We start from the raw sequence: 13397 nt of genomic DNA on the forward strand, positions 1-13397 counted from the left end.
GATTTCTCTATAGAGCTCCACCTACAGATTTCTCTATATAGTCCCCCTACAGGTTTCTCTTTAGAGACCCCCCTACAGGTTTCTCTATAGAGCTCCACCTACAGATTTCTCTATATAGTCCCCCTACAGGTTTCTCTATAGAGTCCCCCCTTCAGCTTCAGAACAGATATTTGGCAGCTCCCATGTTTACTTGTGTCTGACCTCTCTCTCAGTCAGTCTGCCGTTTCCTCTTTCTCTGTTCCTCCAACAATACTTTCTTGAGTTTCTGTTTCTTTTTTTGCCAGCTCAGCCATGATGATAATGTAAAAAACGATAGTAAGTGACGATAGTGTGTCACAGGCGCTAGTGGGGAGCGAGACGACCATTATTCGACCCCAAAAAAGTCAAATAACCCTTTCAATTAAGGTAAGGTTAAGGTAAATTAAGCTAAAAACCTTCCCCTAAAAGTTAGTTCCCCTTTAACAATCAGCTGCATAAAAAGGAGCGGCAATAAAGGTCTAATGTTCTATGAGTGAATGTAAAGTCATAGAAGCCACTTTCAAAAACAATTTCCCCATATACTTCAAATTAGAGAGAGCCTATAATGCCTATGATGCCTATAATGCCGTATACAGGGTTTTGTCCACCTCAAATCTATAATTTAAGCTCATCAATTTAATTAAAAATAACTGAAAATACTATTTTTACCTCCTGCACCAACATAAAAAATTCCGCTGCCAGCTCGGTGCTGTCATTTAATAACATAATTAGTACTGAGCACACTTTTGTACATTCAGATTTACTCAAGTATACATATTCAAGTAGACCTAAGTACCCTTTTAGACTGAGTCCAATTACTAATTAAAACAAAGAATTCAAATTTTGTGAACATTTTTTGAAATACACTTTTTTCATTCTTGTTGAGATTGAAATGAGAAGATCTATACCAGTCTCAGGAATTGTTCACCATCTAGGAACCTAAAGCCAGGGGACGATTAGCTTAGCTTAGCTAAGCATAAAGACTGGAAACACATGGAAAACTGTTAGTATTGCTCTGTTAGTTAGCTCATTGCTAACGAGTTTAGGCAAATTCCTTTAGACGCAGCTATTTTTTTCTGTGATTTGGGCCTCAGATCGCTCCGTAGTTTGGGAAATCATGAAGCGATGCAACAGTAACGTTGTGGAAACCAAATAGAACAAGCTCCTTGAGCAGAAATAAATACCTAGTTGGGTTTGAGAGCCCTTCCAAATGGTTCTCTTGACAAGACTAAAGTTATTTGCATGTACTGTCGATGCCACAGGAGTAAACCGAGTCCCAAATACCACTTACTGGCCGAGCTCCCTAGCCAAAGGCAGGCCTTCGCTGGATTTTATGTGATGTGAAAATATTGCCTTTAAAGTAAATTTATAATGCGATTAGGGCACCCAGATTGCTCAGCTGGTCGAGAAGGCGCCCGACGCAGCGGCCCGGGTTCGAGTCCGACCTATGGCCTTTGCTGCATGACATTCCCCCACTCTCCCCCCTTTCATGTATTCAACTGTTCTCTCAACAAAAGGCCGAAAAATGCCCAAAGAATAATCTTCAAAAAAGAAAAGTGTGAATAATTTGCCATTAATAGAAATTGTATGTTTTAATCGATTGACAGCCCTAATTGTGACGTTCATTTCTTTTACCATTACACCCATAATACTAATACTGGTCGTACTAATTGAATCAAGTGCTTCAACAGGGTTTAGAATCCCAGGCCAAGAAACAGTTTGGTGAAAATCTTAATATTTGAGATTTAATGCTGGCACATAATGTTGACTACCGAAAATACTTTAAATGTTTCTATCGGTCAAAACGTACAAGTGCTATTTTTTTTTCTTTCCCCACTGTATGTGAGTATGCATTCAACTATGCACTGTTCATCCACCAATTCCATGCTCTTTCATTTTTCTCTCTCTTCGGCTCGCCTTCATATTATCTATCAGAGCAGAGGCTGAGCGACGCTGTGCGAATGGTAACACACACAGAGAGAGAGGCAGCACCGCAGCAGGACGTGAGCCAGTACACTGTCATACAAACACACCCACTACTTCCCATTACACCCACATACACACAGATGATAACAGATAATGCACAATCAAACACGTATGGCAGGACTTAAAGGTGTACACGTGCACGATGTAAATATTAAATAGACATAAAACGGTTCGACTGGTTTCATCAGATAGGTTCATTGTCATAAAGGCTAAAAATATTAGAAAATGTGGCAAACACGTATATAGGCGGACATGGTACGCATATAAGAAAATGTATGTATGTACACTGGAGTCATTTCTGTAACTCTAGATGCTTTGAGACACAATTCTAACATTAGCCTTGTGTTGTCTTCCCTTTGACCATAAACTTGTTTTCCATCCAGGTCAAGGGTGAATTTTTGGTGCTTTTTTCAGAATTTGGGGCTCTTTTTTATGCTTTTGACACTTTATAAAAACGCTTTTGTCACTTTCTTTCAACGTTATATTTTAAATTCATGGTCAGTAAACCTAATATACATGTTATAATACCAACTGTTTCAGTTAAATAGGCTAACATTGTGAGTTATTTTAACAAAGGGTTAAGATCAAAAGGAGGTTAAGGGATCACAGACTGGTTTACGTCAAAGCTTAGTCAGGATAATGTTTTAAAACCATTTCAACATGTTTTTCAAATGTACTCACACTACATGATTACACTCATTGAATAAAATTCAATGAGTGTAATCATTAATTTTACCTGCAAAGAACGCTGTATGGGTTCCATACAACGTACATCCATGCATCCATATTGGGACTAGTGTCAGGCATTTTGGTTCAAAGAAACCCATGTTTGTGATAAAAAAATGTTGAAAACGGGTCAAGTTTGACCCGAGGACAACACAAGGGTTAGCAGTACTAGTGTGCACACACACCCACTGGTGAGATGCAGGGCAAAAAAAAGGGGCTGGATACTACTGAAAAGGATGAGTTGCTCATTCTCTTAGGTTTTATTGTGTGTCTTCCTCGGGCTCCCTTTGCTCGACATTCATACATTCCTCTCGTGGTTAAAATCTTTCTTTTGGATTTGAGATATTCTGCCAATCAAGTTGGCTCTGTTCAGATATTGATAACAGAGGAGGTTGTGTTGTATATTATTTTCATTTTGCCATTGTTCTGTACATTGGTCTTTTAATGCTGTCAAGACTGAATTGTCCTTTTTTGGAATTGAGAGGGAATATCCGGAGTTCTGCTCTGCATGCATTGTTTGAGGTGTTTGGGCAAACTTTTAAAATAATTTAACCAAATTCCTACTGTCCACTGAAAAGTGGGCGTTTTATCCCAGTTTTTAAATTCTGGTTTCAAAATCTTTTTTTTCAAAAAAAAAAGAAAGCTCTTGGAGCTTAACTACATAGTGTGTTTATGGCCAGGTTGAAACTCCCCTATTCATTTCAAAGTAATTATATGAACTCTTTGGTTCTAGTCTGGTGTTGCCCAGGGTAAAGTAATAACTCTGGGGTTTTCCTTGAGATCTGGCTCTCCTCTGAAATACCATAAACTATTTTTTTTTTAAGATTTACTGTCAGTGCCCATTCTTGACAGTTCTGCTCTAGGATGGACATGCTCAGTTGTAAACCCCTTTTCTCACAAAACTACAGAACTAGATCATCGGCATAGAGCAGGAACTTGATATAGTGTGAGACCTGGGGCAGCAGATTGTTCCAACATCGCTGCTAGTTCATTGATGTAAATGTTGGAGAGTGTTGGACTCAAACTGCTTCCTTGTCTCACTCCACGCCCTTATTTAAAGAATTACGTCATGTAATTACATGGTACGAGCCAATTTTTACTGCACATTTATCTTCCGAGTACATGGATTTAATAGCGTTATTAACTTAAGCCCCTAGACCGCTTTCCATAAGTCTATAAAAAAAAACTCTAGCCATATTAAGTCAAATTTTTTTTAAGTCTATAAAACATGCAAATATTTTCAGATTTTTTATTTTAGTGTAGTTTTTAGTAAAAGTGTGTGGAGTAGTACAAGATTTCAGTAAAAAGCCAATTTGATTTTTAATTAAGACATTGTGCTTGGTAAGGAAGGACAGAAACCTTTTCCAGACTACTGTTCACACAAATACCTCTGTAATTGTTAGGGTCCAACCTGTCAACATTTTTGAAAATAGGGGCGAGAAGTCCATGTTTTCAGGTCTCAGGGAAACAACCAGACTCCAGAACAAGGTGGAACAGCTTGTGGAGGGCTGCTGGCCTTTAGCATCTCAGGGCAGATGTTGCCTGCAGTTGACTCTGTATTTCTATTAGTGTTATCTCTGCATCTAGTCATAGTCATACACCGTTTCCACTAACAGGTTTGCAACTAATGAGTGTTGCTGGGGGGTAAATGCAATATGAACAACATTCTTATACAACAATTCAAAGTTATTTTTCCAGATCTAACCATTTTGCATTGTTATTTTTTGTCTTGGATTAAATTTATTACACAAATTCCAAAAAAAAAAGGTTTTGGCCAATCTTTTTCTATTTTGTTAAGTTGTTGTTAATCTGTAAAGCTCTTTTTTATAAATCACCAGAAAGCTGGCTGTTTTATTTTGAAATGTGTTTACTTTGGTAAAATATCTGGCTGCACTGTGGTCTTCCCGTATGTGATTACCTGCCTGGCTTGACACATACGCTCGCATATTGCACAAGAAATAGAGGAACACCAAAAATATCTCTGAAGCGTGTTGGCCTACATTTATGCTACACGCCCGGTGCGGTCGGACAGATTGGATAACATGGGCGCCGAAATCTAAAAAGAGCTGCCCTATGGTGGTTACTCGTGCTGTGTTTTGTGTCTGTTAAACTAAAAATAAGTAGGGATTTCATTCTATAAATAAAAAATGCTATAAGCAATACTTTGCATTTAAAACCAAGTTTTTTAAGGGGCTCCAACTCTTTTGTCGACACTTTTTACTAACGTTTTAAACTTTTTCTTGCGTTTTTTTCCCTTTTTTCTTTTTTTAACACTTTTGACGCTTTTTTTCCCAATTTTACATTTATTTTTGGAATTTATGGTCAGTAAACCTCATTTATAGAAAAGTATACTTAATGTTTGAGTTAGAAAAGCATAATTTCCCATATTAGGAAATGTTTAGACTAAAATCAAAGGAATGGATGTTGATGGATAATCACAGACTGGAATATGTCAACTTTTACTCAATACTATTTCAAAAACACTTAAAAAAATTGAATAAGACGCTCCAAAATGAATGAAAGTAGAGATTTGTACTTGCCAAAGAGCGTTGTGTGGAATCATGTTGTTGTAATGGGGAATTAAAAAGAACATTGATATAGGAAAAAAGGGCAATTTGAAAGGTTAACCCACGGGAGGTCAGCAAAAGCAAGACCTCCAGCTGGTGCTAGGTTGCCTTTTAAAAGCGTCACTGGAAAGATTTACTCCAAACTTACTGCGAGTGGTTCTGTGGTCCGGCCACGTCACAGGAACCCTTTTGTCTCTATAATGGCTGTGCTGCCTCTGCACCCGGTGAACCTGGAGATCACAACACACAGTCATGTATTACATTGAGGAAAATATGAATTAATGTTGCCTGGTTTTTCAATCGCTAAAATAGTAGACATTGTATGTTGCCTTCACTTCCCTTTGGTAAGTTCAGTGTCCGCAACTCGGCTTACTCAATAGATGCTCATGTAAGCCGTTTCTGAAGTCTTATTTTCGCTTTGTCTGGCTTTTTGTCTCGGATCGTGGATTTATGAGGATAAAAGCAAAACAGAGCAAATTCATTATTTTTTTTTCTTTTCTGTTTCCGTTTCCACTTTGAAAGAGAGGGAAAATCCATAGCACAGGGAGAGTTGGGTATCTTTACGGAGGAGAGTGAAAGGTTTCCTCTTCATTAGTTCAAAGAGTACTCGCTCGCTCTCTCCTTTACAGTCCCATTGTCCTGGGTTAAAAGCAATAAAAACACACCCCACGTCACCTACACCTCTGTCCTCCACAGTACACACGCACACACACACGCAGACACACACACACACACACACACACTTCTTTTATAGGCCGCTGCTTGCAGCTTTGATCTGATAAGAGGCTGGTCCTTGTGAAGGTGGGCGCACCAAATCAAACAACAGATCACAGACACACAAACGCACACACACATGCACACACACATATGAGTGTCCAACCACTATTGTCCTCTTACACTTAAATCAGAGTGGAAGAGGTTGAAAATAAATACTATTGAGAGGCAGCTGCAGTCTTTTATGTCCTAAAAGCCTGCTTGCTTTATTCCCCTTCATGTTCTTCAATTAGACCCAATTAACAAGAGCTGGTCTAAACTACCCAAGGACGACGGGTGTAGCATAAGGGGGGGCCGATAGAGCTAGGAACGCTATATGTGTGATATTAAACACAGAAGACCTCAGCCAAATTGGTGTTTATAGCTGATCAAATTGAGTCAAGACTGTATTTAATAAAAAAACAGAATGAGCTCAGTGTAATATTTGGTGCACACATGTTTTATGTGAGGCCCATGCAGCGTGGGCTTGGATCACAGCTCCCTCCATGGAGGTGTCCAAACTGCATGAAACTCAATATCTTAAAAAAAGGTGCCTGTTCAGGAAATATTCATATATGTAATTAATGACCTATTGTACCCAGACGCTAGTGCATTCCAGACTCTCACATGGTCTACAGGTTTCTAGTATGTAGCGCTTTGTTTATCATTGTGTCTGCAAAATGATACATGATACTGTAATACACTAAAAACTCCCATTCATATGTTTCAAATTTATGTGGCTCCAACTACATTGTAAAAACCTCTCAGCCCCCCCCTCCTCTGAAGGAGCAGCCAGGACACGGTGATCAATACACATGATAGGGAGCTAATCGCTCTCTGTCAGACCAAGCCCTGCCAGCTACTAATGGCACACACTCACTGGGGAGAGTGTGTGTGTAGGCATCGGCCTTAATGGCAGATTGAGACTCTTTAGGGAGTGCTGTTCAAGGTTAGACTCCGGGGACGAGGGGCAATTGACCACACTGTCTGTGACACCGACCCATCCACTGTCAGCGCATTCATCATCAGCGCATCATCGCAAACGCACACAGTACACACAATGCACTGAAAAATGACATCACCACCAGGACATTTTACAAACACAACTTCTTTCAATGGCAACGTGTGTTGCAATAAAAAAAAAATGCACGTGCAACTTCAGCATCGAAGGCAAAAGAAGCTGACATTTCTCCCTTTAGAATAAAAGCCTAGACAGAAAGAAGGACTGAGGGAAAAACAAGATTTGAGATCAGTGAAAAAAGACAAAAGGCAGGACTAAAAAAAAAAAAAAAAAAAAACTTATTTGGAAAGAAAGAATTTCGGCAGTGAGGAAGAAAAGAGCCGTGGAGCACTTGCATGATTGAACAGCTGAGGTAGAACTGACAGAAGCACAATGTGAATGTGTGGAGGAGGAGGAGAAAAAAGACGTAAAATGGATAGATTAAAAGTGTGTGAATGTGTGTGTGTGTGTGGTTGCAGACATCCCATGAAAAATATACTGTATGCGTGTGTATGTTTGTGCACAAATAAAGAAGAGAATGATTGCGGAAGGTACAAACGTACTCTGTGTGTGTGTGTGTGTGTGTGTGTGTCACATTGAACTCCCATGTCTCTGTATGAATGAGTGGATGCGGTTGATGGCAGGCAGCTGCAGCGCTGTGATACGAGCAGAGCTGCACAGATATCAGCGCTGACATTTTGGGCTTCGCTACCCAAACATGGCCCCCTGGGAAAGTGATGGCCGTGGCAGCGGCAGTGGCCACATGCCACCCCTCACCCCCCACCACCACCACCACCACCACCACACGCGCTCCCTCCGCCTGTCAATCACAACGCTGTGCCTCCCGAGGCTCCGTCCGCCCCCGGCCTGGCCCTGGCTGGACCCAAGATGCCACGCTTCACATGACCAACCAGTAGCCAGACCCCAATGCACCGCTGATCCCTATCTGTAATTCAAACCCCAACCAGCCCCTACCCCCACCCCACCCATCTACTCTCTGCCTCTTTATTCAATCTCTCATCTCTAGCTGCCAGGCTGATAGCCCCGACCACAGAAAGAAAGAAGACAGAGGAGAGGGGTTGTGTGTGTGTGTGTGTAACTGCAGACTAGAAGATGTGAAACAGTGAAACCAACACAGAGGCACATAAAAAAACAAAATTGTGAGCTCTGGAGTACTTGAGCAGCTACGGTAGGGAGGGAGAAACTGCATACGTTCAACGATAGGAGACAGATAAGAGAGAGATGCACCTTGGCCCCCTCCTCGAGCCTTCTTTTGAGGCACCCCTTGGCTTCCTCTCCCTCCTCCGCCTCATCCTCCCTCCTCCTCCATCCAACCCCAGGCCCTCTGGTGTGTTGCTCACTCCATTGTGTCAGCCTTCAGAAGTGCTCAGTTTGAGTGGCAGGCCGTCACAGATCAGTTCCCTGCTAAAGCGGCCCGGCAGGCCGGGGTGACGGGCCAGGAAGGGATCTAAGTGGGGTTTATCAGCGCTTCTTAACGCCTCTCCGGCTCCCTGACACAAAAGAGAGGGGGTATTAAACATCTAAAGCAAACCAAAAAGCGTGAAAGCTCCTTATAGGGCCAAGGGATTGCGGATGTGACTGGAGTCTTTAAAAAAAAAATACAGCAAAAAAAAGAGAAAGAAAAATAAGGAGTGGAAAAAAGCACACAAATGCTTCAGCAGTGAGGAAGCATTGAGGGAAAATTCTAATGTATTTTCTGTCCTGTGTAGATAGAAGAATGGGTGAGAGAGAGAGAGATATAGAGAGAGAGAGAGAGATATATATAGAGAGAGAGAGAGAGAGAGAGCATCTGTGAAGCCAGCTTCACAATGATTTCTAGCTCACCACTTGTTTTGTTTGTTTAGGCCAAAGCTTCATATATGACGTTCAAGGATATTACATTTGAAATTGAAAAATAAAAGTATAACCAAAATCTAGGCTAGTCAATGACAATAAACTCTGAGTCTCAGAGGGGTAAAAAACATTTAAGCCATTTCAAGACAGTCCCTCCAGGAGTTTGCTTCCTTTTTTTGAGATTGTTGCGGTTCAAATTGCCTGATGTTGCGGGAACTTTTGTAAAAAAAAATTGCAATTAAGGTTGCAATGTTTTTTTGTAGGTTTGTTGCAATGAAGTTGCGGGAGACAGAGAAAGTTGCAAAAAAAAGGTGCTTTTTTATTTTGTGTGTTGTAATATTGGCTGACCATTGGCTTACCAAAAAGGCTCAGGATGCCGCAAATGAAAATGGCTGGTGGATTTAAGACTAAAAATAATAATTTATTGAATGAATAAAATTTGAACATGTCTGTCAGTAGCTTGTTGTTCTTTACATTGTTAGTTAATGTCCTATCCAGGACTGTTGCACTTTAAGTTATCATTGCACTAGGTGTAAACCGAGCCCTGGGTATCCTGCTCTGCCTTTGAGAGAATTAAAGCTCAGAGTGGCCAATCTGGAATCTTGCTCCTTATGAGGTCATAAGGGGCAAGGTTCTCTGCAGAGAATTTAGCCCACCTATGAGAGAGAGACATCATGGCTTTCAAACAAGCAGAGTGGCAGTTGGTCAAGGCCACACCCCCCGCCACCAACTTGCCCCCCCTCCTCCTCCGCAATAGCTATAGACTCAGAAATGGCACATCCTAAGGAAAGCTCATTGTGGGACTGGCTCTAGTGGCTGGAATTTGGCACCAAGGCTGAATTTTGGCAAAGAGACTTCGGTTATATGGTATTTTATTAAGGGACCACTAAGGTCTATATAGAAGCATCCAAAAAGCAACATGTCATGGGACCTTGAAGAAAATGAAAATAAAGTCAGAGCACCGGGACAGACTCTGCACAGTGGTTTTCTGTATGTGTGTATTAGGTGTGTAGTACATCAGTAACACCAGCAGGGACCAGTGAGTGTATGTCAGGAGCTGGCAGGGGGTTAGCATCCGAGACATTATGTGAAAGGTCAGCTTAGAGTTCAATCAGAGAGACGTGTCTGCGTGTTTGAGAATGAAACTGAAAGAGGTACGATAGTTAGGACAGTTAGGACGAGGGTCAATGAGGGGAAGGTGGTGCCTGAAGTAAACACGGTGCAGGCAGAGAGAAGGAGAGAGAGGCACTCTTACTATCTGTGTGTGTATGCGCCAACTGTCTGGTGGCTGCCTGTGTGGATACCGTTCTGTATGCTTGTCATGTGACCATGTGTGAGTACATGTCGTACTTGGTGTCTGTTTAAGTCAGAATGTAAGTGAGCTCACATGCACAAGCCTCGCTAATTGTGTCATTAGTAGGGCGATTAATACAACTACTGATTGTTGCTTTGCTGACAGAGGGCTGAATCGACCGGGATTACATGATGGCAAAAGCTCCGCCTCCTCTGAGAAACCACCATGGACCTCCAGTGTGTGTGCGTGTGTGTGTGGGTATGTGGGTGTGTGTGTACTGCTTTCACTCAGCCAGTGATATGAGCCACAGCAGCTGCTGCAGATTGCACTGATTTATGAAGTGTTTTTATTAATCCTCTGTTATGGAACACAATTACATTCCTTAGCTCAACTAAAATGTTTCACTTTTACTTAATCAGTTGTAAGTGTGTAACTCACATATTACATGACACAATACAATATTAAATTGATTCTTTGGACAATGATACAATATTTACCTATATCACAAAGTCTGGCCTAATTTGAGTTTGATTTGTTTTTCTTTCAGCAGCCTGCGACCAATACATAAGGGCTTATGTATTTAACACAAATCAGTTACATTTTTATATGATATACAAAGAGCAACTAAAATAGGATTTCACAATTTTTGATTACTAAGCTCTAAGAAATTACTATGAAATAGGGCAGACGCGCAATGGTAGTCGCAGTTGCCTTTTAAATGATCCTATCGACATAATGAAAAAAGAGAGAGAGCATAAGAGAGAGAGAGAGAGAGAGAGAGAGAGACAGTCAGACAGACAGAGAGAGACATGGAGAATTGCATGGAGGCAGCTGGTAACTCCAACCACAGATCCAGGTCCAGAAACACCTGCAGGAAGCGGTAGGAGGGGAGAGGAGAGGGGCGAGAGAACACAAGACTCAGGGAAAGGGAAGAAGTTGAGTTAGTAACAAGCATTAATGGATTGAGGTTGCATACAGATTAAGAGAAGGAAGAAGAGAGAGTTGCTTGGTTCAGGACTTTCCTGAGCCAGCCCTAACTATAAACTTTATCAAAGAGGAAAGTCTTAAGCCTAATCTTCAATGTGGAGACGGTGTCTGCCTCCTGAACCCAAACTGGGACCTGTTTCCACAGGAGAGGAGCCTGATAGCTGAACGCTTTGGCTTCCATTCTACTTTTAGAGACTCAAGGAACCACAAGTAAGACTGCATTCTGGGAGTGCAGTGCTCTGGTGGGTTAGTAAGACTATAGATGTAGTAATTTGGGTTTTGGTTTCCCGATGAAGAATGTAGACCTGCTGTAGATGTTAAGCGCCCTATAGTTCCTCAAAAACTACAGTTCGGTCACAACTGAAAATATGCCTCATTGTGTGGCTAAATGAAACGTTTGTTTCCTAAAGGAAACACTGCATACTGTACAGGGGCTTTTGCTGTTCATTGTACTGCGTTTTCTTTTTTAAATACTTCAACAGCACATCAGCTTCAGGAGAGAAAGAAGGATTTCCAGCCAGGAAAGACATAGTTTGACCTCGTCAGAGCATGTAACTCGGACATCCGTCCTCTTGTGGTGTGGTTTAAAGGAGGCAGATTGAATGAAAGGAACGTCGATTTGTTTTTGTTGAGAAGAGAAAGTCAAAATGACAGCCAGGTAGGGTTCAGAGGATGCAACCTGGACGTCTCTCCTGATATTCTCAAGACAAGAATTCAAATTGATTTTGCCAGTTGGGAAAGAAACACTTTTAAATAAAAACATTTCATGGAGAACTATGCACACAAACACTCAGTTAAGTCCCACTAGATGTACCGCCTGAAAACACCCTCTAATGCTTTTGCCACACGTTGATGCACCAGTAACTCAATCGGCTTTCATTTTTAACTACAGCCCGACCGATATATCGGAGGGGCCGAGATCATATTATCATATCATCATATTATTTTAGTGAGGACTCATAAATAACTCCAAGTAACCAATGTTAGCAAAATCTGTTTGTTTTTTTTAGACATTTCTGGATTGTTTTTTTTTTTTTTAATATATATCGGCCGCTATAACGGAATATTGTTTTTTAAATAACCATCGTTTCAGCCTTAGAAATTCTTTATCGATCGGGCTTTATTTTGAACAAATTAAACATGATTATTGGCATGATTATTTGGCTCCTGTCGGTCAAAAAGTTCCTAGTAACACATCGAAGCGACGGCAACTTTGGTGTAGGTCTGCGCGACACATATACTTTTCCATAACAACAGGCGCTGCTAATCTGTATTGTCGCCCCAAAAAATGAAAACCGGAAATGACAAACGCATCACGTGGCTCTGGCTTCTCCCGAATTTTAAAGCTGAGCATAATGGCGGCTCGTTCGGAATACAATTTGTATTTTACAAAAACATTTCAGCAAAATGTGTTTCTGGAAACACTTTCAGCGAAAAAATAGCCTGTGCAGTTGCTGAAGCGGTCTGTTTGGATCGTCAAAAGGCCAGTTGGAAAGATTCGTCAGATTCTGAGAGACCTTAGTCACGCTCATCACGCACGTCATTTCCGGTAAGTATTTTAACACAAGTGCACTGATTCGCTAGTCAAGGGCTGGCACTCCACCAGTCAGATTGGTCGTTGAGTCCGACTGGCCACTTGTTGAGTCAACATGTCAAATTGGCCCAAATCGAAGCCGACGGATCCGAAGGCACGGTAGACACCGAAAAGACTTGAGTCACTGACCTCTCCAGACTGTCCGATAATCAGGTTGGTGTGTCAGCGCGTTAGGAACTCATATGTAATGTGGATTGGTACTTTACTATATTACTAACTAGAAATATGGTTGATACCTCGAAAGCATTAAAAGTCCCATGACATGGTCCTCTTTAGATGCTTTTATATAACCCTTAGTGGTCCCCTAAAACTGGATCTGAAGTCTCTTTTATATAGACCTTAGTGGTCCCCTAAAACTGTATCTGAAGTCTCTTTTATATAGACCTTAGTGGTCCCCTAATACTGTATCTGAAGTCTCTTTTATATAGATCTTAGTTGTCCGCAAATACTTGGTCTGGACTCTCTTTTATATAGACCTTAGTGGTCCCCTAATACTTAGTGGTCCCCTAATACTGTATCTAAATTCAGCCTTGGTGCAGAATTACAAACCCTAGAGCCAGTCCCACAATGAGCTTTCCTTAGTATGTGCCCTTTTTGAGTTTGTAGCTTTTAAGGAAG

At 41.2% G+C, this 13397-nt stretch overlaps 1 protein-coding gene across 1 annotated transcript in view; it reads right to left on the reverse strand.

Moving 5' to 3' along the window:
* LOC117945770 (furin-like protease kpc-1) overlaps positions 1–13397 on the reverse strand; it is a 209638-nt gene that overhangs the window by 163631 nt on the left and 32610 nt on the right. The window contains 1 exon segment of the mRNA XM_034873469.1: positions 5446–5527. Within this exon segment, the coding sequence (XP_034729360.1) occupies positions 5446–5527 (82 nt within the window).

This window comes from Etheostoma cragini, chromosome 6 (genome assembly GCF_013103735.1).
Source record: "Etheostoma cragini isolate CJK2018 chromosome 6, CSU_Ecrag_1.0, whole genome shotgun sequence".
Lineage (NCBI taxonomy): Eukaryota > Metazoa > Chordata > Actinopteri > Perciformes > Percidae > Etheostoma > Etheostoma cragini.